Raw genomic sequence first — 26,058 nt, forward strand, 5'->3', positions numbered from 1 at the left:
TTATTTAAAACGAATAATCATACATATACGAAAGTAATTTGATTAACTTGACGGTATTAAAAAATATTTTTATTTTACACAAAATGTTTAAGCAAAACAATTACCTTATATTAATTATTAAATGGATATTTTTTTTGAATAAGTGATATACATATCTATGTCACATAATAATTTATGTTACTTTCAATACAAAATATCATACATTTTATTTTTATTCATTATTGAAATAAAATGTGCAATGACGAGTATGGTAAATTGTCTATAATATGATATAAATGAGATTTTTTTATAAATTGGAATTTGTGGTGAAAACTTACCGTACGGTACCGTATCTAAATTTATTTTATTTCATTGTACATCTTTTTTTTGTTTATGGCTGGCACCACCATAATAAGATTTGATAACTCAAGGAATGTCAAAATTGCGGGAATATTTGACGTTTGTCAATAAAAACATCACAAACGTGAAAATTGAAATCGTAAAATGTATAATCTATGGTGAAGTCGTATAGAAATAATTTTGATGGGTAAAATATTGTAGTTATAGTTAGTGTTTAATGAAAAATATATCTTAGGTGAGGTAAGAGATGTGTAATTATTAATTTAATCAACGAATTTATTATTCCTTGATTCATTGTGAACGTAGGAACATTGCGAACATCCGTTTAACATGGCGCTCTAACGACATGTGCGGAAGATAACGCTTGTCCTTTGTCGTGTTACAATCTATTTCAAGCTCCTAGTGTGGCTAATATTTTGTTTTTTAATTCTATATAAGATTCTCAACTTGTTACATAATCTATTTGTAAGCTTGAATGTAATATTACGACATAACTTGCGGGCATTGCAATGGTGAAAACCCGACGTAGTAACGGAGAGAATGGGGAGGTTGATGAAGGAAATTATTCAATAAACGACGTTGGCAGTGTCTCTGATGAGAAGGTGATACATTCTAAATGATTTTTACGTATCTCTTGGCAATGCACCTTAGCTTATGTCTGAATGGTGGTCTCCATGAATGCCAACTTCCTGTCCCCATTTTCCTCTCCAAGTACTTCTAAGAGTGCATGTAATTGCATGTGCTTTATAATTATTGGTCGTAATACAAGATTGTAATTTATTATGAGTCATGCACTTTTTAAAAATCTAAATTTTAGTCTGAGCCTGAGTCTGTTAACAAAACAGATACAATTATAATCTTTTTCTAATTTTGATTTAAACCTGTTGAAATATACTTATTATAAACTCTGCATGTAATAAGCTTTTATTTATAAATATTGTTATTGATTTCCAAATAGAGTTGAATAAAGTTTTACTTTATAAAATTATGTTCTGCTTTTTTATTCTATAGTATTACATATATGTTTCATGCAAATTTCTTACTGTTACAGTAATTTTACAAATAAAACACAAAAGAAAAATATTGATTATAATTGGAATACTATAACTATTATTATACATTTAAAAGACTGATTTTGTTACTCCAAAAAAAGTGGTGATTTATTGTTTAAAGAATTTTCTGAATATTTTGTAGGCTTCAAATTGGTCTCAAAGGGAGTTAAGGAGTAGTCAATATAAGGTGGCTAGGAAAATACAACGCTGGCCAACTAGATGTGAGTGATAACACTATGTTTAGTGTTTTAATTTTATTTATAAGTAGAGTGGCCAGTCCACGGCACAGGGGTGCAAATGTGTGACTGTAAATGTAATATGTGTAAATGCAAAATGTGGAATCAACTCTCACTCAAATAATGAATATATTAAATATTTAATTTCTAAGCTCTGGTGTTAAGGCAAAGTGCCTCCAGAACTGTTTATAGTTCGTAGACTATATAATTTATAATCTATGTAAGCTGTAAAACTCATTTTATTATTGTTACATAAATAACATTAAATCAATGGAAATAACTATGAGTTATGTCTGACACATTCTCATGCCAATATTTATGAATCACTCTAAGAATCAAAATAAAATAAAAGAAGATCAATTGTAAACACGCTATATCAGCATCCTAAATTTATTTGCTACAAATGCAATTGTGAAATTATTTTCCACTATTGTTTTGTAGCATATAAGTAACCAAATTTAATATATAATAAAAGGAGGAATGCGATGTCTCATATCATTAACACCTCCATGATACCATAGCCCATATTGGAGCATAAGTGACGGATTTTACATAGACTTATCACATACCGTATACATTCTGTTTTTATTACCACTCATTTTTTACATGTTGAATATTTGAGTTCCGCCACTCAACACGATGCCTCCAGAATTCGGTGGAAAGTGGGAATGGAGTGTCTTAACACTAGATTCCCTCTGCCTACCCTGCTGTGTGTATGTGTTGAATGGCAGAGTTATAAAACCTTCTTTTTTCTTATTACTAAAGTAGGAAATTAATGAGAGTGGAAAATAATTCTTTCCTATGTGTGGAAATTAAAACCTCAACCATTGTCACAAAAGTTGTCCCTGTAACATGATGGTGTGACAGATAGATAAATATGACACAAATCATACAAATGTATTTAGTATTAATATTGTATTATTTTCTAATAGGATAAGTTTAAATTTCGCATACAAAAATATTTTGTTATTTTCTAATAGGATAAGTTTTGATTACAATTTTGTTTTTAGACAGCCGCAGCAGACTTCGTGCAATCAAAATGCCTAGATCTATAATGTTTCCAGAAAGTGATACTGAGCCAGAAAAATATTCAAGGAGGTATGGAGTTCTCACTATATGTTCTTACAAAGGCACAAGGGTGTGGATGCAACATTATGGTTGTGGGTGTCGATCCCCATTCGAGAGAATAAATTGTTATATGTTAATATTATTTTCTTGTAAAATTTTTCATATCTTCACTCTGGTGTTGAGGGAAAGCGCGAGGTTGAATTCCGCCACTCAACACACATTGCCTCCAGAATTCGGTGGAAAGTGGGGAACAGAGTATCTCAACACTATGTTCCCTCTGTCTACCCTGCTGTGTTCGGGATACAGCATGAAGCTGATTTATTTATTTATTTTAGATCACGCCAGGTCAGGGTGTTTTTTGCTGACGAAAACGATACAAAGAACAGAAGTATGAAAATAAGGCGCAACCGTGGGCCTAGAAAGAATTACATGGAAGACAGTGAAGATAAACCAATACAACATAGTAAGTTTTTGTATTAAAAGTATTATTACTTGCCATTTGCAGTTATGATCAGGTCAATTGGTGAACTAAGATTGTGTTCTTAATCTTAATAAGGCTCAATATTGAGGCTACCATGGAGCAGTGGCACATCGTGTCACTGTAAACGAGAAGGTTGTGGGTTTAATTCTAATAATATTTAGATTAAGGAATCTATTCTGCTGAAAAGATAAAGCTCGGCGTTGTGTTCCGCCACTCACGCAGTGGCTTAAAAATTCGGCGGAGATCACTAAGCCTCTGCGGATATCTGTACAAGGATTTACAATGAAACAAAGAAAAAATATTATTATTAATATTTTGATTAATTAAAAAATATATATTAATATACGGTGTTTTTGTGCATCATGCAGGGGTGAAAATACGCACATCAAAACATCTAATTTTAATCGAACAATAATTCATTCCCTTTTCTACATGTATATATGTAATGCAGCAATAGCTTGACAATCCCTATATAGGCTTTTAAACGCGGCTTCGCCCATTTGGACTTGTTTTTATATTACTGCAATTTACACAATTACTATACAGGGTGGAATTGTCAGCACCACTTTAAATGAAACCACAGTTTTAACTACTCTATAAAAGCCTGATATAATTCGGAAAAAAAAAATTTTTTTCAAACAAAATAAATAATAAAATTATCGTTTTAAAATAAAACGCCATTTGTAAAGTATAATATAGGCACGCACACACTTACCTGTCAAAGCGGCAACGTCGCATACGTATGTGTGCGTGACACGAAATACAGGTATGGATTAAAATCGTGAAATGAAAAAAAAATCCTACGTCTAAACTGTTGAGGTACCTTGATTAATTTTTTTAATTCTGGGTTTGAAATATTTTACCCTATTTGCAGTTTCATTAAAAGAAGAGCTGCCTCTTCCACCCTGTATAAACTTGGATTCTTAAATTATTCAAAAATGTGATGAGTGTGATTGTGTGCGTGTATAATATGTCATTGCAGTATTTTTATTATTTGAGTAGCACACTAATATATAAACTATAACAATTATTACCATTGACGATTTTTTTATTTATAGAATATATAAAAAGATATTTCAGATGTGAGGCGCAGTTGTCGTAAACGTAAGCTTCTCCACCACAATTTCAACGAGAGTTGGATTACGAATGAATTAAAAGTGAAGGGATATCCTGATTTGTATGGGTTCCCCGGTACCAGCTCCTCTGATGAATTCTCTTCAGGAGATGAGGCCAGAGAAACTAAGAAAATTGTAAGCAACCTATGTTTTTTCGAAAATAATACTTGTATTGTTTTTGACTTTTGATTATTTGATTACCTCTATCTGTGTCTGGAATACTGTATTTTTTAAAAATATTTTATATCTCTTGTCTGTGAAAAACCCAACTATAATGAATTTTAGAAGACAATCTTGGCCTTGCACAATTATGTGGGCTATATTAGATATGCGGAGCTGAACTCTACTTGACGGCGTCTATAAGACAATGACAACGACAATAATAATATACTAACTTAGTATATTATTATTGCCGTTATAACGAGGAATTGCCTTTTAGCTGTAGCATTCCTAGGTCGATACGGCATGCTCCTTCAAAAAACGAGTCTATCTTTGTCTGTCTTTTCAAAAAAAAAAAGCGGTGTTGTGTGAGAAGGGGGTGTCCTAAGCTATCTTAAATACATATTCTGCGCAGGTTTGAAAAAAATGCAAAAATGTTATATTTGTTTCTAGACTCGCAGCAATGTCCCAACAAACACAGATGAAGACACACAGCTCTCGCGGAGAAGAACCTCTGCGAGGTTCACAAAATTAAAGGTAAATTAGAAAAAAAACACATGCTTTACTAAAATTGAGTCTAGTTTTTCCCTATGGCTTCATCTTATTTGATTACACAATCAAATAGAAACAAATGTTGTGTATTATATATAACACATTGTAAGTATGGGAGGTAACTCTGCCTGAAAGCATAATGTACAAATAAATATTAATACAATTTACATGTTTATCATGTATATATAGTCTGTCAACCTTCCTTGATAAATGGACCATCCAAAAATAAAAAAATATTTTTTAATAGTTATTGAGTTTGACATCTTCAACTAAACAAACTTTTCAGCTATATAATATTAGGTCCTAAAAAAATAATTTAATTTTCCTACTGGCAAAACTGTGTGTTGGATTCGATCAAAAAGCGGAGAACAGAGTGATTTGATTCCAGTTTTCTTATTATTTCTTATCTTTTACAGGATGCATCCGATTCAGATTCAGATGATGATAATAACCAAACTGTAATTGAAAAGAAACCCGCAGAAACAAAACAGGTGAAAGAGGATAATGACAAAATGGACATTGAGGAGACAGAGGCAAAAAAAGAGCAAAAAAATGAGAATAATGAGAAAGATGAAGACCAAGATAGTACAAGGTTTGATGATACTTGATATAGTATGTAAAAGAGATGACGAGATACTTGTAATGTGATGAGAGATACTTGGCACCGTGTGGTGTGGAGTTCCACCACTCAATAACTCAAAATTTCGGCGGAAAGTGGGTATCAGAGGTTCCCTCTGCCTACCCTTCCAATTGCTTCAAAATTCTTTTAAAAAAAAAACCTTTCTTACAAATTATAATAAATACCCACAGTAACCAAGTCCCCGCTCGCTCCACCAGGCGGAGAGGGAGGAGAATAAAGAAGAAAGTTGACAACCATCAAGAGACTGGTGAGTCTATATTGTATGTATGTTAGAATTAAGTAGAGTATTTTTATTTTTATGATTAAGAATTTTGTTATTAGTTTTATGTGAATTGACAGAAGTTATAATATCATTTAATATTTTTATTTGTACTTACAATACATATATCAAGTAATATGTTTATTTGGGAGCATTAAAAAAAGAGAGCAAAAAATAAAGTTTTTTATTGTTGATTGTTATGTTTAATTTTTGTTGTTATTGTAGTTGTTAATACTATTATTATATGTAAGAGTAAGTAAGTACGTTAAGAATATAAAGGGTACTAGGGTGAAATTAACATTAATTTATAGTATCATCATCATCTTCGTCGGAGTCGAGCAGTGAGCTGACGAGGCGAACGAGGCCTCGGCGGTCCGCCCGCGCCCGCACCGCGCAGCCCGCTTTCGTACAGCTCACGCCCAGGGAGACCCGCACTAGAGGTAAATAGTGCTTTTCGGACCTTCTGCTCTCCTGGTACTTTTGTTTCCTTGTCAGTCCCTACTTTCGTTGTCCTTCGCAATTAAAGTGCGGTCGAATGAGTTGTATTAAACTTGAAGGTAGGCGTCGATGGCTGCGTAGATCTGATTTTTGGGATTTTACTTCCTTCTGAATATATATATTTTTACTGTTTGTGATAACTTGTTTTTTATTATGTCTATGTGCTAAACTAACACAGCTCGTCTTCGTTCAGCTCGCGCCTAAGTAGATCCATCCTATGGGTAACTAGTGCTCCTTGGTACTTCTGCTACTTCTGGTTCTTTGTTATGGTGTTCCCTTGTCCAGTTGCTGCAGTAGTTCCTATTATCATGCTTCCCTGGTTACCACAAATAGAATACCACAATACGGTAGAAGAGTCGTGGCTACCAGAACTTGGACCTTCTGAACTTTTGTGCATTGCACACTCGGGAACAATATAATCCAAAGAAAGAAAAATTCTAAGGTTGTCGGTCTGTACGGTCTTTTGATATTTTATTTTAAATAAGCTTCGATTTCTTTTCTCACTCATCTATTAAACTGTGAAATTGATTTTTAGTAGGAAATGGTGGTCACCTCGAATTACACCACCTACAGAAACAGGCTACACTAGAAAGTATACTAAATAAATACCTAAAAACTATTTTATCTCATTGTTTCAGGTAAAAAGTTTACATTAAGAAAAAAACCGTATAGCCTAAGAGAAAGAAAACCTAAGTTACTTCGTAGGAAAACGATAAGATGTTAGTGTTTTTTTTTATTAGTCATATAATTAATAATAGTATATATTTTATATAATTATATATCAACTTTACGCTTTTTAAGCAAGGTGGGCAAGGTACTTGGTGTCATGACAATACGTTCCCCACTTTCTGCCTAATTTTGAAGAGATTAAATTTTGATTTGTAGAAAACTGTGTATTATGAGGGCAGGGAGAAAATAATTTGAAAATAGTTATTTATCCGAGTGGGGATCAAACCCACAGGTCTCGCTTTTATACCCAGGTGGATAAGCCGCTGCCCCACGGCCGCCTCAAATATTCAAAATTGGAAACTACTTATATCCACATTATCGCTGTGGTAACCAAGCGGAGTACAGCCATTCAACTCGTAATGTCACGAAAATTTAATAGAAAGTGGAGAAAGATGTGTCTCGGTATTAGGTCCCCTAAACTCTGTAGTATAGTTTATAAGAATAAAAAAATATTATAGATTAACATTTGAAAATATTTCAGCGCAATCTCCCTCAAGCAGTAGCAGCAGTAGTAGCACCACCAGTTCCGATACAGAAGAAGATCTTAATGTTTCTATGAAAAATAAAACTAAGGGAAGGTAAGAATAACGGCGGTATTTGAAATTCTAATAAGATATATCTTTACTGTTTATTGTTAGTGTAGTATATTTGAAATTGGTAAAAAATATATTTTTACTGACAGCGAAATACGAAATGTTATTAATTTGGCTTCGGAAGTGGAGTTTGGGGCCTTTTAAGTCTAGTTACATTGCATATTTAGCAAAAATATAAAATATTAAATTAAGGATATACCTACATGCTTGCAGGAAGTATAACCACAAATAGTTAATTTTAAAATTCCTATAAACAGCATCTATTTGAGTAACAGCATACGTTTTTGTCAGCAAAGTATTACATGACCAACAGCACCTTAGTACCTAGATGTTTTTACTAATACAATAGCCTAAAAGGTTTGGAGGATTCACAGCAGAGCAGCATAGAGTCCAGGTTTTGTCAAAATTGCGAAAATTATCAATATATATTTTTTTGCCACTTATCAGTTGAGTATTTTTTTTAATTAGGGACTTTAGGATCCAATTGAGATAATATGCAAAATACATTTCACAGGAATGTGTGTTGCATATTTATGTGAAAAAGATAGATGAAATTATAAAGAGAAAGTGAGACAGCTAAAGAGAAATGAGATTTTTCTTATTGAGTTTGTAACGATAAAAAATATTTATAAATGAAAAAGTAATTAATGCATATTTATTATTGCAGACAAAAATCTAAGTCTACGGACGACAAGAAGACTGATAGGGCGTTGAGGGATATACAGCCTATAGAAGTTGATGGCAGTGTGAGGTTTTCGTCTGTAAGTTCTATTTGTTTATTGTTTTACACCATATATTGTTATATAGTTAGATACAGGAAATTTTGTTTAATTTTCGTGTCATTATGTGTTTGCGCACTACGCCATGAGTGCGTGAGAACCACATTTTTTATTTAAACATTGGATCATTTATAAATATGATCTAAAATATTCTATTTTGTAATTTTGGTTAAATACAGGCTTAGATTAGATTAGCGGTTATTTTAGACTTATGTTTGTCCTCATTATCTAAATATAAGATAAAAAATATTCACAATATCACATAGCTTTGTAACTTAATATATATAATTATGTCTTTCTAGGTTGGAGGTTTGGAAGAACATATAAAATGTTTAAGAGAAATGGTTCTATTCCCACTAATGTATCCTGATTTATTTGACAAATTCAAGACAAGACCAGCCAAAGGTGTTTTATTCCATGGACCTCCAGGAACAGGAAAGACTTTGTTAGCGAGGGCCTTAGCGAATGAATGCAGCCTAGTTGGTGGTAGGAAAGTAGCGTTCTTTATGAGGAAAGGAGCTGATTGCTTGAAGAAATGGGTTGGGGAAAGTGAACGACATCTCAAGTTATTGTTTCAGCAGGTAATGTTGTTTAATGTTACCAAAATATTTTTTTTTGTGATTTGATTTAGTTGTTATATTATTGTTTACTATTTCTTTACGTAAAGGCAAACAAAATGAAGCCGTCCATAATATTCTTCGACGAGATTGACGCATTAGCGCCTGTGCGCAGCGTGCGACAGGAGCAGGTTCATACCAGCGTGGTCGGGACATTGTTGGCTGAGATGGACGGCGTTTGTGATAGGTAAAGTTTTACGATTATAATATTAAAAAAAAATCAGTGGCCTTTATGTGTTGTTGCCATATGTAATTTATTATTATTATTATATGATCATCATCATCTTCATGTCACAATATCATATTTATTTATGAAAGAAGGAATGTTTTTTTGTTAAAAAAATCTTACCATGATACAGAAAACTAAATTGGCCTGTCATCTTTAGAAATATATTAGTAATAGATCTCGACAAGCGAGGCTAGACGCTATATTGAATATTGTAATTTTGAGAAAAACTTAATATCATTTTCTCAATATTTCAACAATATTATCTGAGAAGTTCGTAATAGATGTAGTTTGACGCAGTTGATTCGACGCGTTAACGTGTAGTTTGAATCGAATGCGCTTTCCTGCGCGGGGCTAGCTAACTGTTTTAGTATTATTATATTATTGCCAAATTATATGAAATCCTCGCATAAATTGTAGCGTATGTGTTATTATGTTAAAAGCTATATTACTGTTATATGTATGACGTTATATATATAAACCGTCATGTAAATTTGTTTAGTACACAACAACTTTCAAATTTACAATATTAGTAGAATTATGTCTAATATTTTTAGGGAAGCATTTTGGTAACGTTTAATATTTTTTCAGAGGAGAAGTCATAGTAATAGGTGCAACTAATCGCCTCGACGCAGTAGACCCGGCGCTGCGACGTGCGGGTCGGTTCGACCGCGAACTCCATTTCCCGCCCCCTCACGCGGCCGCCAGGCGGGACATATTAAATATCTATACTAAACATTGGGTGCCCAAGCCTAGCGAGGACACTTTGGATCATATAGCTGATGTTACTAACGGATATGGAGGTAAGGGATGGATAGATAAATAATATGTGTTATTACACTTTATTATTACTTACCGCATGTGTAAAAAAATATTCATAGAAAATAAAAATAATATATCAATGAATGCTGTAGATAATTGCATTAGAATAATTGTTTCAATGTAATCATATGTAAACATATACAACATATAAAGATTTCAATTTGACCACGGGGGTGCAAGTAAAAAATGTTGTTATTAAAAGTAATATATTGTTTAGTATATCTTTTATATACGAAAAATATTTGAGTATCTATTAAGTTTCCAATATGTATTATTCAATTCTGTTTTCTCTTAGGATCCGATTTGAAGGCGTTATGTTCAGAAGCAGTATTGAAAGCGCTCAAAAGAGTATATCCACAAGTGTACGACAGTGAATACGCACTTGTAATAGATCCTAAAAATGTAAGTACATAAATTTTTATTCAATTGAATTTTTATAGTAAATGAATAAAACAAATTAAAATTAATACCCTTTTTATTTAAAAAAATGTATGACATAATATTATGTTGGAATTGTGTTTTGAGTTGTATTTATCTATTGAATATGCAATTCTAATGAAGGAGAAAAGTATAAAATTACAATACACTACAATACAATATACTTTATTGCACAAAAAAAACAAAATTTTACACAATATACAAAAATTAACAAAAACAACATGTACAATAAGGTGGCCTTATCGCTTGAAGCAATCTCTTCCAGGTAACCTTTGGTTGATGGAATTGTATAAAAAAAGAAGGTGGTGGGTGGTGCATTAAATTATAATATAAGGAATTGCTTTCTTTACTTTAACTTTACTTGTTGCTTTACCAAATGTAGCAGTATAGTGTTCAAATAAAATATTTAACTATAAATACATCACATTATAAACACTACAGTCAATCCATCCAGGTGGAAGTAACACAGAAAGATCTAGAAGCGGCCATGCGGGGTTTAGTTGCGGCTGGTGCGCGTAGTGCCCCGCCCGCCGCCCGGCGTTTACCGCCGTACTGTGCTCCGTTATTGGCCGCTCAAGTGAAGGCGGCTGCGGAACTACTGACTGAACCGACTTTGTCTACTGTTGGCAGGTATTTTTGGTTTATTTATTTATTTTTAGAGGCCAGTCGTGGTGCAGGGGAACAAAGTGTGACTGTAAATGCGACTGGTTGTGGGTCGACCCCACTCTAGGTTATGAATTATTTATTTAAATGTATATTTCCATTTCTTGGCTCTGGTGTCGAGGTAAAGCGCGGCATTGAGTCCCGCCACTCAATACGCAATGCCTCAAAAAACTAGCGGCGGCAAGTGTTGAATGGAATATCTCAACACTAGGTACCTTCTGCCTACCCTACTGAGTGCGGGATACAATGTGAAGCTGATCAAATTTTTTTTATACATATGACACTATTCTTCGTACCGCCCAATTGAATGGCTGAACTTAACGTCGCTCTTTATCTTCTTGTAATCTTATTCACATTAATTTTCTTTCAGTATATCAACACCATGTTCATCCAACGTCCTACTAATAATAGGTCCCTGTGCCGAAACCCATTTAGCGCCAGCTCTCTTAGCCCGACTTGAAAAATGTACAGTACGTGAGCTGAGTGTTGCGGCGTTGCACTCCGCATTGGCTTTTACACAGGAACAAGCGCTTATATCGGTTGGTTGGTTTTTTTTATTAAATTGCTATAGGATATTTTAATTTTCAACCAATTTTAAAGTGGTATTTTTCACCGTTAGAAAAGAAAAAATTTTGCATAGAAAATGTTTCAAAATATTTAATAATCCAGTTACAATCAAAAAGGAACTTATGATAAGTTGTAATTATTGCATATATTTTTTTCATTAGCTCGAAAGATCTGTCCTTATCTTTCAAGCTATAAAATATGTGCATTTAATTAAAAAAAAACAATTTAATATAACTTGTTAGTATAACAATTTACTTCAAGGCCTTGTTTCAATAGTTGTTATCGCAGTCACTATACAGCATCGGGGAGTTTCCGAATACGGGCTATCGACTAATGAAAATAACCTATTTATATACGACATGCAGGTTTAAGGCAAACCAATGAAATTTATATTTTGGTGCCTCAACATGAATCTTCCGTTTGAGACTGAGGCATAAGGCCGCTACTGCCTTATAAAGTCTAAAGTCAAATAATTTCATTAAAAATAAAAAGTTACATGCTTCATTTTTTTAATGTCAAACATTTTACCATCAGTTCACTAAAGTTAATGCTTCAGACCTGAGAACCGGCACAAGAAACAAGGCGGGGCTCTTTTTATAATCAATTGATACAAATACATATCTAATTATTTGTTTGTTTGATATAAAAAGTAATTATGCTGTAACAAATATTCCAGCTGTTCTCGGAGTGCAGACGAGCTGACCGCGGCTGCATCCTGTTCATCCGTGACGTCATCGACGTGTGGCGTGCTCTGAGCACCGGGTCGGGTGCGTCTCTTCTGCTGCAACTATGGAGGTCGCGGGCTGCAGGGGAGGCCACGTTAATGTTAGCTACTGCCCCTGCTGACGAGGAATTACCCGTACAGGTCAGTATATAGCAAAGTAGACAGACCTGCTGACAAAAAATTGCCCGTGCAGGTCGGTATGTAGAAAAGTAGGCAGACCTACAGAGTGACCAAATGATAAGCTGGTTGAACGAGAGAATGGTTCAGGTTAACTAGTATTTGTAAATTCAGTCTTGTCACTATAGAGTCTAGTATTAATTGAGTTTGGGTGGATATTTATATTTTTGTGACGTCGTGGACGTTTGTCGAGTATAAATTAATATTACCTACGCTACTACACGTGACGTAGAATTGCTTTACAGGTCCGTAATTAGTTGAGGAAACATAGTGTTTAAACATTTCTCCAACACAAAACTACTGCGTGCTTAGTAGTGAAACTGCGAGTATCGCGTGTAAAGTTAAACAACGTCCTAATGTGATGTGGAGTAAAAGTTGAGTCGTTACTAAAAACTAAAAAAAGTCGTTATACTAATTTCAATAGGATTCCCTTAAGTGATTCCAACCCACAAATTATTTTAGAATTATGTTATGTATTTCAAGTTTAAATCAAATCTAACAAGTAAATTAAATATAAGTACTCTATCAAATATTTTTTTTTCTAGCTTCAAGAACTGTTTCCAGAGTACAAAGACTGCGTATACAGAGTGCGTGAACCCACCGCCCCTGAAGTTATAAATTTTTTGAAGCCCATCATAACTGAAGCGCCTTTGGAACCTCCTGTAATAGAGAATAATGAACCGCCACCGCCACTGCCAAGAGGTTAGTTTTAGAAGTTATACAATACGGTCGACGAGAAGTGGCCTCTCTAAAATTGTGTGCAGATTAGATTTTAGGGTTTATTTCTTTTGGTGCCTAATGTCAAAAAATTAAAATGCCTAACTTTAGGCGGCAACGACCCGTGTACCGAAATGTACATAGAATATTAAATAGGTATTTTTGTTTATGACCATTATATTGTTATATATAGGCCATAGTATTGATAATAATGACGAGTATTTAGTCGGAGTGTGGAGAACAGAGTTTCTCAGAACATTCTTTATATATACGAGTATATGATATATACCGGATACAACGTGAAGTTGAACGAAAAAAGTCTTAGTTAAAATGTATTAGATGCTAGTTATAACTTAAAAGTACATTTTATGCTTATAATTTTTCCCTATATTACCTTTATATTTAAAGGAGTTTTTGTTCAGCTCCACCGCCGCCGCCTCCGAGAGAGAGTAAAGAAGAAGTGGCGCGAAGAAAGAGAAAGGAAGACTACAAGTTACGAGAATTGAGGATATTCCTGCGTGATATTTGCAGGAAATTAGCTTCGAATAGGCGCTTTTACAAGTTTACTAAGCCCGTTGATTTGGAAGAGGTAATTATAACTGATATATTTTTTATTGAGTTATATACATTTTACATATTTATATACATTCTTTCATTGAAGTTAGTTTTTTATGAATAAAAAATACTAATATTGTATTTTTTATTGTATATGTATTCGTTCATTCAATGCTTTATTGTTACATTTTTTATCATACCGCCGGGCAGGAAATATATTAGATACCAGTTCTTAACTTATTATGTACTTACTTAGTTTTTATAGGCGGATTGTGATAATGTTTTACTTGTTCTGAAAAAATATTTGTAATGTAAATGATGTTCTAGACAGTATAGATAAAAGTTCAACAATGTCACACATTCCTTGGTTATATTTAATACTTATATTTATATTTAATACTTTTTATACATTGATCCCAATCGTCCTCTTGAACTTAATGTACCTAATTTATTCTATTTAATGTTTTTATATTAATGATATAAATATGTGTGTCCTTTTTTATTTAAGGTAACAGACTATCTAGGCATAATAAAACAGCCCATGGATTTGGAAACAATGATGACTAAAGTAGATATGCACAAGTATAACTGTGCTAAGGAATTCTTAGATGACGTAGACCTGATATGCGCCAATGCCTTGGAATATAACCCGGATAGGTATGAAAGTTACTTGTTTACCTTCTGTTTATATGTGGGAAGATGGCATTTTAAATTGTCAATGTTATACTATTCTTTTTACTCTTTATTTATATGTGAGAGAATGTAGTTTTAAATTGTCAATGTTATACTGTTTTTTCGATTAAGAATAAAATTGTTCTTCTTAATAACTTTTGTTGTGACATTTCTATGCTTTTTCTGTTATATTATTTTGGGCATACTACTGTTATTGACCAATGTTAGGAATTGTTTTAGTACGTAAAAAAAATAAAAATATTTTTTTTATACTATGCACAATTTAAACTTCAATGTTTAACATTTTGACAATTTATTGAAAAATATCATTCATTTAAACTAATTAATATCAGGACATTAACTGCAATTGTATTCATCATTATCATCATCATCAGCATCATCATCATCGTCGCCGCCGTTTTTTTTACAGAATTTTTATGTACATATATAATATTTATACCTAATTAACATTTTTGTCACATTTTTTTCCATATTTCCTGGTGCTTTTCAAAGGGCTAGAGGGATGTGTAGGTATGAACATATTTAACACAATATTTAGTAGTTTTGCGTGAAATACCGTATTATTATTATTATTATGTAAAATAAATATATAATTATGTTATATGTACTGAATTTACATCCTCTAACCTTTTGTAAATTTATAGTACATAAATAATTTAAACTTAAAAAAATATTATTGATATTTTTTTGCATGTTAGTTATGAGCATAATGTATGAGTTTTAGTGTTGGCTGGTTATTTTGATTCATATTATGAATAAAATAGTACTATATAAGTATATATTTTATACTATTTAATAATGTCATAATAAGATCTTAATACAGATTGTATGTGCTAACTTGACAATAAAATATTGCTTTTGTAGCAGTTGAAAATATTTGCAAATTGAAACTGAAACGCCGATTCGTTTTGTTTTTATTAATAATTAATTATTGTTTTTTTTTTAAATTAAAATTAAATTAAATATATCAATTGAAATAATTGAAACAAAATGTATTTATATCCATTACATTTTTTATATTTCCATATAACAATTTATTCCTTGCTATATTTATCCAAAAAATTAAATCATCTCATTTACAAGACATCAGATAAACATATTAACAAAAATTGTACAAATAATATGGCCGAGCCGTGGCCCTCCTGAAGTTAACTGTAAATGGCTGCGCAGTTTTGAATTTAGAATTTTTCTTACTTTTCTTCCCGAATGCATATGTATGGATAGTGCGCAAAAGTTCAGAACACTTTCACTTGAACACTTTAGGGGCCACGACTCGTCGAACGTACTACTATAATAATATATAATAAATATTCTATAATAGTAAATACTCTCATTAATAGGACGTCGTCGGATAAACAAATACGTCACGAGGCGTGTTCTCTCCGCGACCATGCCCACGCTCTCATAGATGTCGAGATGGACAGTGACTTTGAGCTGGAATGTCAGGATATAGCGCGGCGGCGCCAGGAAGAGGGCGACGCCGACAACGATGTTCCCGATTTTATATATACTGCTTCTAATTTACGTAAGTGTTTCTGTAATTTTGTTTATGTGCCCTTGTTTGCTTTTTTTTTGTTTTTTAGCTACACGTTGCATCCCGCATATAGCGTGGTAGCTAAAAGAAATTTACTATTAAGCTGTTCCGCACAATGTCTCTTAAAATTATATTATCTTAAAATTATATAATTATAAATGTCTCTAGGGGACAGGGTGTCTTAAAAGAAAACAAAACAAAAAACTCTGTAAGGAAAGAGTTTTTTTCTAAATTATTAAATATGACAATGTCAATTTTCTAACAGCTGAAGGTTTCGACTCCTCAGTAAATGACAAAACAGTAAGGACGCCCCAGAACGGAGAAAAAAATGAGGCTCACTCCGCAAAACGCAAGAGAAGGAGAATTAATGCGTGGTCCAAAGGTTTGGTTGTAAAGCGGCAGAAGACTACGCAAAAGGTATATTACATTTTTATTATATTAAAACTATTTTATATTTTATTGCTAGACAAACTTTTATAATTAAATTAAAACTGACTGATTTAGATTCTTATGATATGCTTTTGATAATTCATTATTAGGTTGTGAAATTGGTGATATCTTTTAGTTTTTTCGTTATAAGTTCATGAGATGGTCCCATATAATTCCCAAACAAATAAAATCTAATAGAAAAAACGAAAATTATAATTACACCTGTTTTTCTCTTTTTTAGTTAATATTGCTCCTTTTTTATTTAGACATACCAACATATTAGTTAGTGGTTTTAATTAATTATAATTTCTAAACTTCACACCAAATATTAAAATGTGTATATCCATTTGTTCTAGAACTACAAAGACACATCAATGGCGATAACAGACGAGGAGTCGAAAGAGAATAAACCTATAACGTCAACGCCTTTGCACAATGGCTCCTGTAGTTCGTCGGGATCGGACGACGACGCCCCGCTACGTAGACCCGCGAATGATGATTCTTTAATCGATTTTAATTCACATTCACAGATTAATCATGTTATTGAGAGGTATTTGTTATTTTTTTACATTATTTTTTTAACTTCACACTGTATTCCGTATAAAACAGGGTTGCCAGAGGGAACCTTATCTTGTGTTGCCTCACAAACCGACAATGCCTTTGTATTTCGCAGTGTAAGTTAATATAGGTGAATTTTGTAATAAGTAACTTCTTTTTCAATATGCTGTTGTCAGCATATTGAAAAACTTGTGTTTGAGATTATAATTCGATAAGGATTACAATTATTCTTCTCTTAAATATTTTTGATGTGTGTTAGCCAATTAGGCCAAATATTCTTAATGAGTTATGTTAAAAACTATGGCTAAGAATAATCCTAGACAGTTTGAAGTTGCTGTAATTTGTGAGTGTTAAGACACACCATTCTTCACTTTCCTTCCAATTTTCGTGATATTGCGTGGTTGCGGCAGAACTCAACACCGCGCTTTTGCTACCAGAACAGGAAAATTAAAATACTTAAAGTTATAATAATTTTCCAAAGACTATGTTTCACTGCGCTACGAGGGCTTCTAATTGTTTTTAATATAGCACACAATATTTAGTTTGGTTGTTAATATTTCGTTCAAAGCTTTATTTTTGTACTATAAACGAAAAAGTGTTATATTTAGATTATTGTATCTAAATTACTGTATATTCCTGTTTTAGTCCTGCCAAGTCTACAGAGAAATCACCAACAAAACCATCACCAAAGAAAAGAAGTTCAGGTCCAGAGGCGTCTAGTGGAGGTGAGTGACTTAGAATAGATTTTTTCATACTAAAATTTTATTATTTTTCTTTTTAGTAACATTTTTTTTTAACATAGTATGGGCCAAACTGTTCAAGCGCTCTTTGGCAATTAAGCCATACATTCTTGTCGATCTACGTCGTAATTGTTATACTATTATAAGTAATAGTATCATGATTTATGGTACTTAATCTTTTTTCTTTGCCTGATATGTATTCAACACTTTAAAAAATGTTTTACTTCTTAGAAATGATCTGAATCTTATATATTATTTACATTATGTTTAATTTTAATAAAATACTGCAATATTTTTCAATATAAATAAAATTTAAGTAAATATATAAATTGTAACTTGAATAATAAGCATTTCATTTAAATATGTACTTGTATAAGTGTATCTAACAAACAAAATTAAATCTTATAATTTCATTAGATAGTATAACATGATTTTCAGCTGTCACTCATTTTAACGTAAAAATTGGTAAACACGTTGATTTTTAATTGAGGTCCTCTTAGTACAGGGTTTGACTATAATTGCAAAGATTGAGAGTTTAAATGTTTTCATTTTCCTTTTCTGAAAAGAAGCGTTGAGTTCCGCGACACAACACGAAAATTTCGACTATGCTATTATTGTGCAGGACACAAAGTGTGCAGGACACTAATATTGACATTTTAGAATTTGTAGATATCTTATAAGTTAATTTCAAAATGTTTAATACTATAAAATTTCCACAAATCATAATAATCATCTTTCAAATTACAGACGAAGACAAAGTACTGATAAACAAGACTGAATTAGACAACATTCTATACAAGAACGCCAAGGCGCTTCGCTCCATTGGTCTGGAAGCCCTTCTGGAATTGTACGCGCAACTATCATCAGCAGTGACATCGCACGCAAAATCGTTTCAAAGAGGGCGTCTACCGCAACACATGCAGGCGATCGTGAATAGGTATTTACAGTGGAGGAGGAGGTAATTTGACAGTTCTTGGTGACATCACTAGCAACTGTCAAATCGTAAAAGGAATTGACGGAAATGTTGAATGGACAGCTCCGTTGTTGTGTACCAGGAGGAGGAGGTAATTCGAGAGTTATGTTAGTGATGTCAAAGTAAAAGGAATTGTCAGAAATGTGAAATTGACAGGTCAGTAACTTCTTTTGCTATGCAATTGTGCTATGCAATAATGTTAGTAAGTGCGTTAGAGCTGTCACACTGTTTTGAAAAGTTGAAGGTTGGATGAAAACCCTGTACTCATTTTTACGTTATTTTATGTCTATCTTTTATATGGTAATTTTTAATGAAGCATATGTTAAAATTTTTGGCATAGCGAAAATAATTATCACTTATATTCTATCTATGGCCATAATATTATATTGAGTAATGTTAAAACAGGTTATAGGAGTTACCTTGGCAGTTTGTTTTTTGTCTTTGGGTAAGAAGATGATTGTACAGGAAAAAAAATGATTATTTGTGCTGAAGTATGTTTAATTAAAAAGTAACATTTCTTTTATCCTCTGGTATGTATCACAGTTGTGGTTATACTCATAGACAGACTTGGATATGGGACTTAAAAGAATCCTAATAAAGGACACAATTTCTCCTTTAAAATTTAATTTGGCCCTTACATTGGCATATATTCGTTCTACCTCTTCCTGAAGTGGTTTATTTAAGATATTAAGATGAAGATAATATTTCTCATTTAGTGTAACAATGACGTAATTGTACTTTTTTGAAAACAAAATAAGTATTGTAATGTGTGTAGAAAGAGTATTTTACACATTTTGCGTCTGCAATATTTTAAAAAGTGCAAATACAGTATGGTCAACAAGTCGTGCCTTCTCTTCTTCTATCTTGGAGTTAGGCTTCCTGTACTTTTGCGGATTGTTCTTTATTGAAGAAAATAATTAAAAATAAGCAAAATTCTAAAATCCAATCTGCGCAGCCATTTACAGCCAAGTTCAGGCTGGCCACGAGTGGCCAACCGTAGACTACGTCATTGTTGCACCAAACGATTGATGTGTATTCTTTATTGGATAATACAGGAGTAATTGTAATTGTTGTATGAAACATGGCGATACGCCCTAGTATAGGACCTAAGCGGTCCATATGTATTGGTCGTCCATATTTTATTGTATAAATGGAAGCCTTCATGTCAAAAGTATAAATAATGTGCACGAAATTAACATTGATTGATGGAGTTTTATTAAATTTCATTATATTTTTTTCTTCTGTTAATATCTTCGGATTACTTTGATATTTGGTAAATTGGTCGTTTTTATTATAATTTGTTATTTAGAATTTCTTCAATCAATGTTATTTATTAACACAAAATAATAGTCAAGTAAGTGCCGACAATAGTACTGAAATTGTATTCCTAAAACGTGAATTTATTGTCTGTGTCATTCTGTTTAATGGATGTATAATATGGATTGAGCGGTTCGTTTCTTAAAAGTATATAAAAAAAATAAGGCAGGCCTTATCGATATTGTGTTAAAATAAATATCACGTTGCTTTGAGGTCGTTGTGAGGCAGCGGAACACCGTCTTACCGCAAACGCAGCAGTTATAGATTAGAATCTCATTTGAGGAAATGAAGTATTTTCATTTATTTGCTCTGGTAACAAGACAAATCGCAGCTTTAAGTTCCGTTACTCACCACGCTAAATATCTCGAAAATTGGACAGAAAGTGAGGAACGATGTGTCTTCACACTAGGTTTCTGTTGCGTAACCTGCTTTATGCAGAATGTTGCATAAGACTTGAAAAAAAAGTTTGGTTTTCCCAATATTAATAAATCGCACAGTCCACGTTATAATGCTATATTACATGTGAATAGATTAGGATTTTTAACTTTTCCAAAGCCGTCCAAAGTTTTTATTAAGCAAAAAGACCAGTATCATACTCGTAGTAAACATTAAAACATTTTGACAGAAGGCTGTCAGGCAGATTGTTTGAACATTCCATTTGTATGGCAAGTGGAACATTTACTTAGAAAAGTTAATGTTATATTATATGTTGTAGATAAGATACGAGAAGTAAGGTTTTGTTTTGTTTACCGTTAGTTAGTCGATTTGATTTTTTTAAAATTTAATTTTCAATATTTCCATAGTTTTAATCGTTTAATTATTCGATATCTCTTTAAAAGTTTTTATCGATTAATTATACGATATCACCATAATATTTTTAATTGATTATTTATCTATTTAAGGAATGTAAGTCGATTACCTAAATAGCCAAATTGATTGTCAGACTAGTTGTCAAACTAGTACCAGGACTGTGATAAGTGTGGTGTAAATACATTTCATATTTCATAATAATTATTCGCTTATTTATTTTCATATTGCCATTAGGTGTGAATGTTTTTGAGGGTTTGGTGGAACAATTGTACACACTTTGGATTTTTTTTACATATGGCAACATTAGTTAAGGTGTGTTACTGATTAAGAATGAATTGTTTATACTCCGAAAAAAATAGAAAACATTTTAATTAAATAATATTTTAAAAAGTATAAAAAAATTGTGGCATTGTCGTTGTGGCAGGACTTGAACCTGCTCCGCTACATTCAAATTATTACGTTTTTTTAAATATAATTAAGCGATCTTTTTTTAATTGAATCAACATAATTTCAATTAAAATGTTTATTAAACTTCAAATATACTTAATTCATTCAATATGTTGAGAGAAAAATAGATTATCATAGAGATATACAAGCAAGTATAGCAATATCCCTTTTTTCAAAGTCTACTTTAAATAGCGTCTATTTATAATTATTCGATATTTTATATTTTGTGGCCGCCGTGGCGCAAGGGTGGGTACAAGCGAGTGAACGTAAACGTGACCGTTGTGGGTTCGATTTCCACTCGGGAGAATGTAGTGTTTAATATTTTCATTTCCTCTCTCTGGCAACAAGACGCAGCTGGGTGTTGTCACATGTTGCAGACGCAATTCGACGGAAGTGTCTTAATGGGAAAGGAATCTCTTAACATTAGGTTCCCAGATTTGCTCTGCCTACACTGTTATGGAGGCAACGAGAAGCTCGTTATTTTATCTAATACATACTAATTTAATAATATCTCGACAGTCTAGTCCCAGTAATAAACGTTCAAAAGCTACACGAATTCTTATGAACACGTTTTATTTCATTCTCCTTATATTAGTCTGAATGGAGATTGCTTTATTTGTTTCTATATGATTAATATGTTAAGGGATGTTATTCTATAAAATAGTAAATAACTTACTTATGCTAATATTTATAATCAATCCTTACTCTAAAAATTATTTACCTATATGCTATACTTTATAAATTAAGTAATAATGAAAACGCACTTAAGTGCAGATTCGAATCTCATTTTAAAAAATATTCCTTCTATAGTAGTTCTAAGTATATTAATAAACAATGTTTACGCACAATATAATGTGTCCAAAGTGTGGTTTGCCTGTTTGTATAATACTTGTCTTTTAAAGTCATCGTTAATGAATGAAAATGTTAATAACATGAAGGTTAAATATATGATTAAATCCGCCATATTAGATTTTGTCTTAAATTCGATTTTTTTTCCATTTCTTGTTTTAAAATATTGTAACAATACCTATAACTGCCTCAATATGTAAACAATGAAATATTAATAATAATTATATCGTAAGATACTGTTAAATTTTATAATAAAAATAATAAAGAAAATCACAAAAGGTTGTGAAAATTTATGACTTTAGACAATTTGGCTTTTTAGGTTCCAATTAAATACTAACAGTTTTTGTATGTCATGGTACTAATTCTATTTATTTAAATAATTTTAATAAATAATCACTTATATTTTATTAATTAACAATTATTGTGTAGGATTGCATTGCTATTGTTTATTGTATGATAGCAATAAATGCAATTTTTTTTTTGTTAATTTTCTAAGTTCCCCATAAATTACTCGCCATTTCAATGAATTTAAACTATTGAACACTGCCACTAATATATCCTCTTACAAAGGCTGATATTTATAAATATCTGACTGTTTTTCTTAAATGAGTGGGCTTATGAAAAATATCGATATTTATTAATCATTATTATATATTAATAGCCTTTCTACCTGTGTCCGAGTTAATGTGGTTTCGCGAAATATCTCATATCAATATTAAAAATTATTATCTCCTTTTTTACATATCAAAGTCGAACGTTATCCCATTCATCTCTAAGAGAAAGTATTTTTTTTTTAATGTTTAATATCTTTTAATGCAAACTCATCTTTTATGTCTTTAAGGCCTTCGTGGCGCAGCGGCACAAGGCTGTGACTGTAACGCGACGGTTGTGGGTTCGATCCCCACTCGAGGAAGTGAAATATTTATTTACGTTTATATTTCCATTTCTTCGCTCTGGTGTCGAGGCAAATCGCGGAGTTGAGTTCTGCCACTCCACACGCAAAGCCTCCAGAATTCGCCAGAAAGTGAGGAACGGACTGTCTTAACACCAGGTTCCCTCTCCCTACCCTGCTGTGTAAGGGGTACAGCGAGAAGCTGATTTAATGTCCTTAAAATACAAAATAGAAATCTCAAGTTACTTAAATGTGGAGTACTAACTACACAGTATACTCTGATGTTAAATAAATACGGCTTCCAAAGTTTCACGACAGTTATAATATTCGCTCGTCTATTTTTTACTGCACCTATTCATTTCAAAATTCTTAGTTATTTTGTTAACATGATAAAAGGCGCGTTTTTCTTTTCCGACTGCCCGTGTAAAGCTTGGATTTTACATTAATAACTTAAGTTATTTTATCTCATCACTCCATTTTTTTTATTGTTTAAACCTGTCATTTTTTATTTATAAATTAAAATATTTTTTTTTCTTAACATTTGGTTAAACTATAACATTTAAGTTATAATCAATTCGTTGAATATAAAATACACATAATAACAGTTACAGTACAAAAGTAGCTAAAAGATAATCTTGGCTGAACATTTTTTACACATCGACGAATCTACAAAAAAAAAAAATCACCAAGAAACCTCATGGTTGCTTATAACTGTCACAGCAATTTTTTACACGTGCACCGTGGTGGGGCGTTTTATTATTTTAACGCTAGAATAGCCTACTTAAAAGAATTACGCAAAAAGTTGTGCAAAAATTCACAAGTTTCAAATTCGCATTTAATCATCGACTATTGAAATTTTTTGTCCAATCATTTTTGTGCCGCGTACCCCCCCTCCACCCTCCATGCAAAACCTAGACATCAGATGAGTGTTATAGTTTATTTGCAAGAGTTTTTGTTTGGTCTGTTTCAAATATGTTTACACACCTTTCTCCACCGACTTTGTTATGCACGGCGTCGATGAATTGGCTGCCTTTTTTTTTCTCTTTCATAGTGTTATCACAATAATACTTCTTTTTTTAGTATCGAAACATCTAGAATCTTGTCTCGTTAGTGTGGAAATTGAGAGTTGCAATCTAAACATACTGTGTAGACAATTTAGTTTTTCACTATCGTCGCCATTTTATTTTCTAATATTAATATTTATCGGTAAATTGATCGAAAAGGTTTTTGATATTATTACTTAAAACTGAGCAGTTTGTTAAAAAATGTACTTAACTATCTTGGAGAATATTGTTGCTTAATAATTTGTTTTTAACCCATTGATTGTAGAAAAAAAACATTTTTTTTAAAGACCTTATCATTTTATTTATTATCTATTTCTTTCTAAAAACACTATTTCCATCACTTTTTGGGTATTAAATAATTAATATGTTAACCTTTAATTATATGGATGTGTGGATACATACTTAAATGTAACAGTGTGATAAATATGGAATAAAGGCACATAAATTATATACGAAAATAGTTACCTCGTTCCGAATAGGAATCAAATATATATATTCATATATTGTATATGTCATTAAGATATAATTGCCATAAGTATCGTATCGGATGGCGATTAAAAAGGAATTCGATGATCGAGTTGATTGTTATATTGTTTTTCTCCGCAAAAATAGATTTTATTAAAAAAGAAAATATTTCGTTACAACTGAAATTGACTAGAACATCGAATTTCTCTGAACAGTTCAAACGAATTTGTAGTTTATATGTATTTATAATGTGGCAACACTTGCAATAACAGAGGAAAGTATGATTAAAATAAAATGAAAAGTTTAAAATTAATTTGAAAAGAATAAAAGTTAAATTAGTTTATATGTTCCCATGATTACGCGAGATTAGAGCGGTGATTGCAATCCGCCGGTAGCCCAACGAACAATTCGTGTTTTGTATGCGTCGGGTAATGAACTTGCGGCCCTTGCCATTTAATTATGGCTTTCTCCACGTTCTGATAGATTATTAAGTTTTAATAACTTTTCTTTTGATTTTATAATGTTGTCTATATAAATTGTAACAGTACTGGTTTGGAAGTTAATGTAAAATAATTAAACTAGATATGGATGGTAGAGTTGTGTATTTATTAAATTATTCGATTAGAAATTAACTTTTCTTTATTGCTAAGGTTTTTTTTTATTTTTATTTAGTTTTAATCAATGTTAGCACAAATGCAGTTGTTTAGTTACATAATTTATAATATAAGTGAAAATCTGCTAACAGTTAAACTTAATGAAACTTAAAATTTTAAATTTGATTTTTTTCAATAAATAATCACACTTTGACATAGCATCGAATTTCTAAATGTATAATAAAAAGTAAAAAAATAAATGTCATCGACAAATTGTAGACAACAAAAAAGGAAATAAATTAAATTCAACAAATACATAATGTGCATCGATTAAAAATAGTTAAATCGATTTGATTGTAATAGCGGAGGCGAGTAATAAAATGTGAATAGCCCATTGTCTGGTATTGCAAGTGTGTCTAGATGACCTAATTCTAATGAATCTTGCTTGCATTTGCTCAATTTCGTGTTTTGGAGATTGTAAGCATCCACCGTTTGCTAGTTTAATAAAATTTGTATTTATAAAATTGTATTTAATTGAAAATAAAAGGGTATGCCTTCATGTGATAACGATGTTTTGGGTTTTATTTCATTTATAAATGTGTTTTAAGTTGAATTTCAAAAATTGATTTCAAATTGGTTATTGGCGTATAAAAAACTTGATTTGCCTTTTGGTGCAGGGGCGCAATCG

At 31.9% G+C, this 26,058-nt stretch overlaps 1 protein-coding gene across 8 annotated transcripts; it reads left to right on the plus strand.

The window, feature by feature from the left end:
- The first annotated feature begins 379 nt into the window (after nucleotides 1–379).
- LOC146539161 (ATPase family AAA domain-containing protein 2-like) lies at nucleotides 380–25,940 on the plus strand. Of its 8 annotated transcripts, none has more exons than XM_085185456.1 (28): nucleotides 380–941; nucleotides 1,534–1,612; nucleotides 2,638–2,725; nucleotides 3,031–3,158; nucleotides 4,248–4,426; nucleotides 4,904–4,987; nucleotides 5,419–5,594; nucleotides 5,813–5,889; nucleotides 6,213–6,341; nucleotides 7,038–7,118; nucleotides 7,610–7,706; nucleotides 8,389–8,482; nucleotides 8,803–9,081; nucleotides 9,168–9,304; nucleotides 9,935–10,146; nucleotides 10,461–10,567; nucleotides 11,058–11,233; nucleotides 11,637–11,805; nucleotides 12,510–12,698; nucleotides 13,280–13,436; nucleotides 13,874–14,040; nucleotides 14,515–14,663; nucleotides 15,192–15,209; nucleotides 16,040–16,224; nucleotides 16,520–16,650; nucleotides 17,019–17,212; nucleotides 17,866–17,945; nucleotides 18,708–25,940. In XM_085185456.1, the coding sequence occupies exons 1-28, from the start codon at nucleotides 849–851 to the stop codon at nucleotides 18,920–18,922; spliced, it is 3,870 nt and encodes a 1,289-aa protein (XP_085041582.1). In that variant the 5' UTR covers nucleotides 380–848; the 3' UTR covers nucleotides 18,923–25,940. The 8 variants fall into 8 exon arrangements, with proteins under 8 accessions (XP_085041582.1, XP_085041585.1, XP_085041579.1 ...); XM_085185453.1 differs by having other exon boundaries at nucleotides 386–941; nucleotides 16,499–16,650; XM_085185454.1 differs by having other exon boundaries at nucleotides 387–941; nucleotides 4,257–4,426; nucleotides 16,499–16,650.
- Nucleotides 25,941–26,058: the final 118 nt, after the last annotated feature.

This window comes from Heliconius melpomene, chromosome 5 (assembly GCF_056956725.1).
Source record: "Heliconius melpomene rosina isolate 202511_hmr_F chromosome 5, ASM5695672v1, whole genome shotgun sequence".
In the NCBI taxonomy this organism is placed as follows: Eukaryota; Metazoa; Arthropoda; class Insecta; order Lepidoptera; family Nymphalidae; genus Heliconius; species Heliconius melpomene.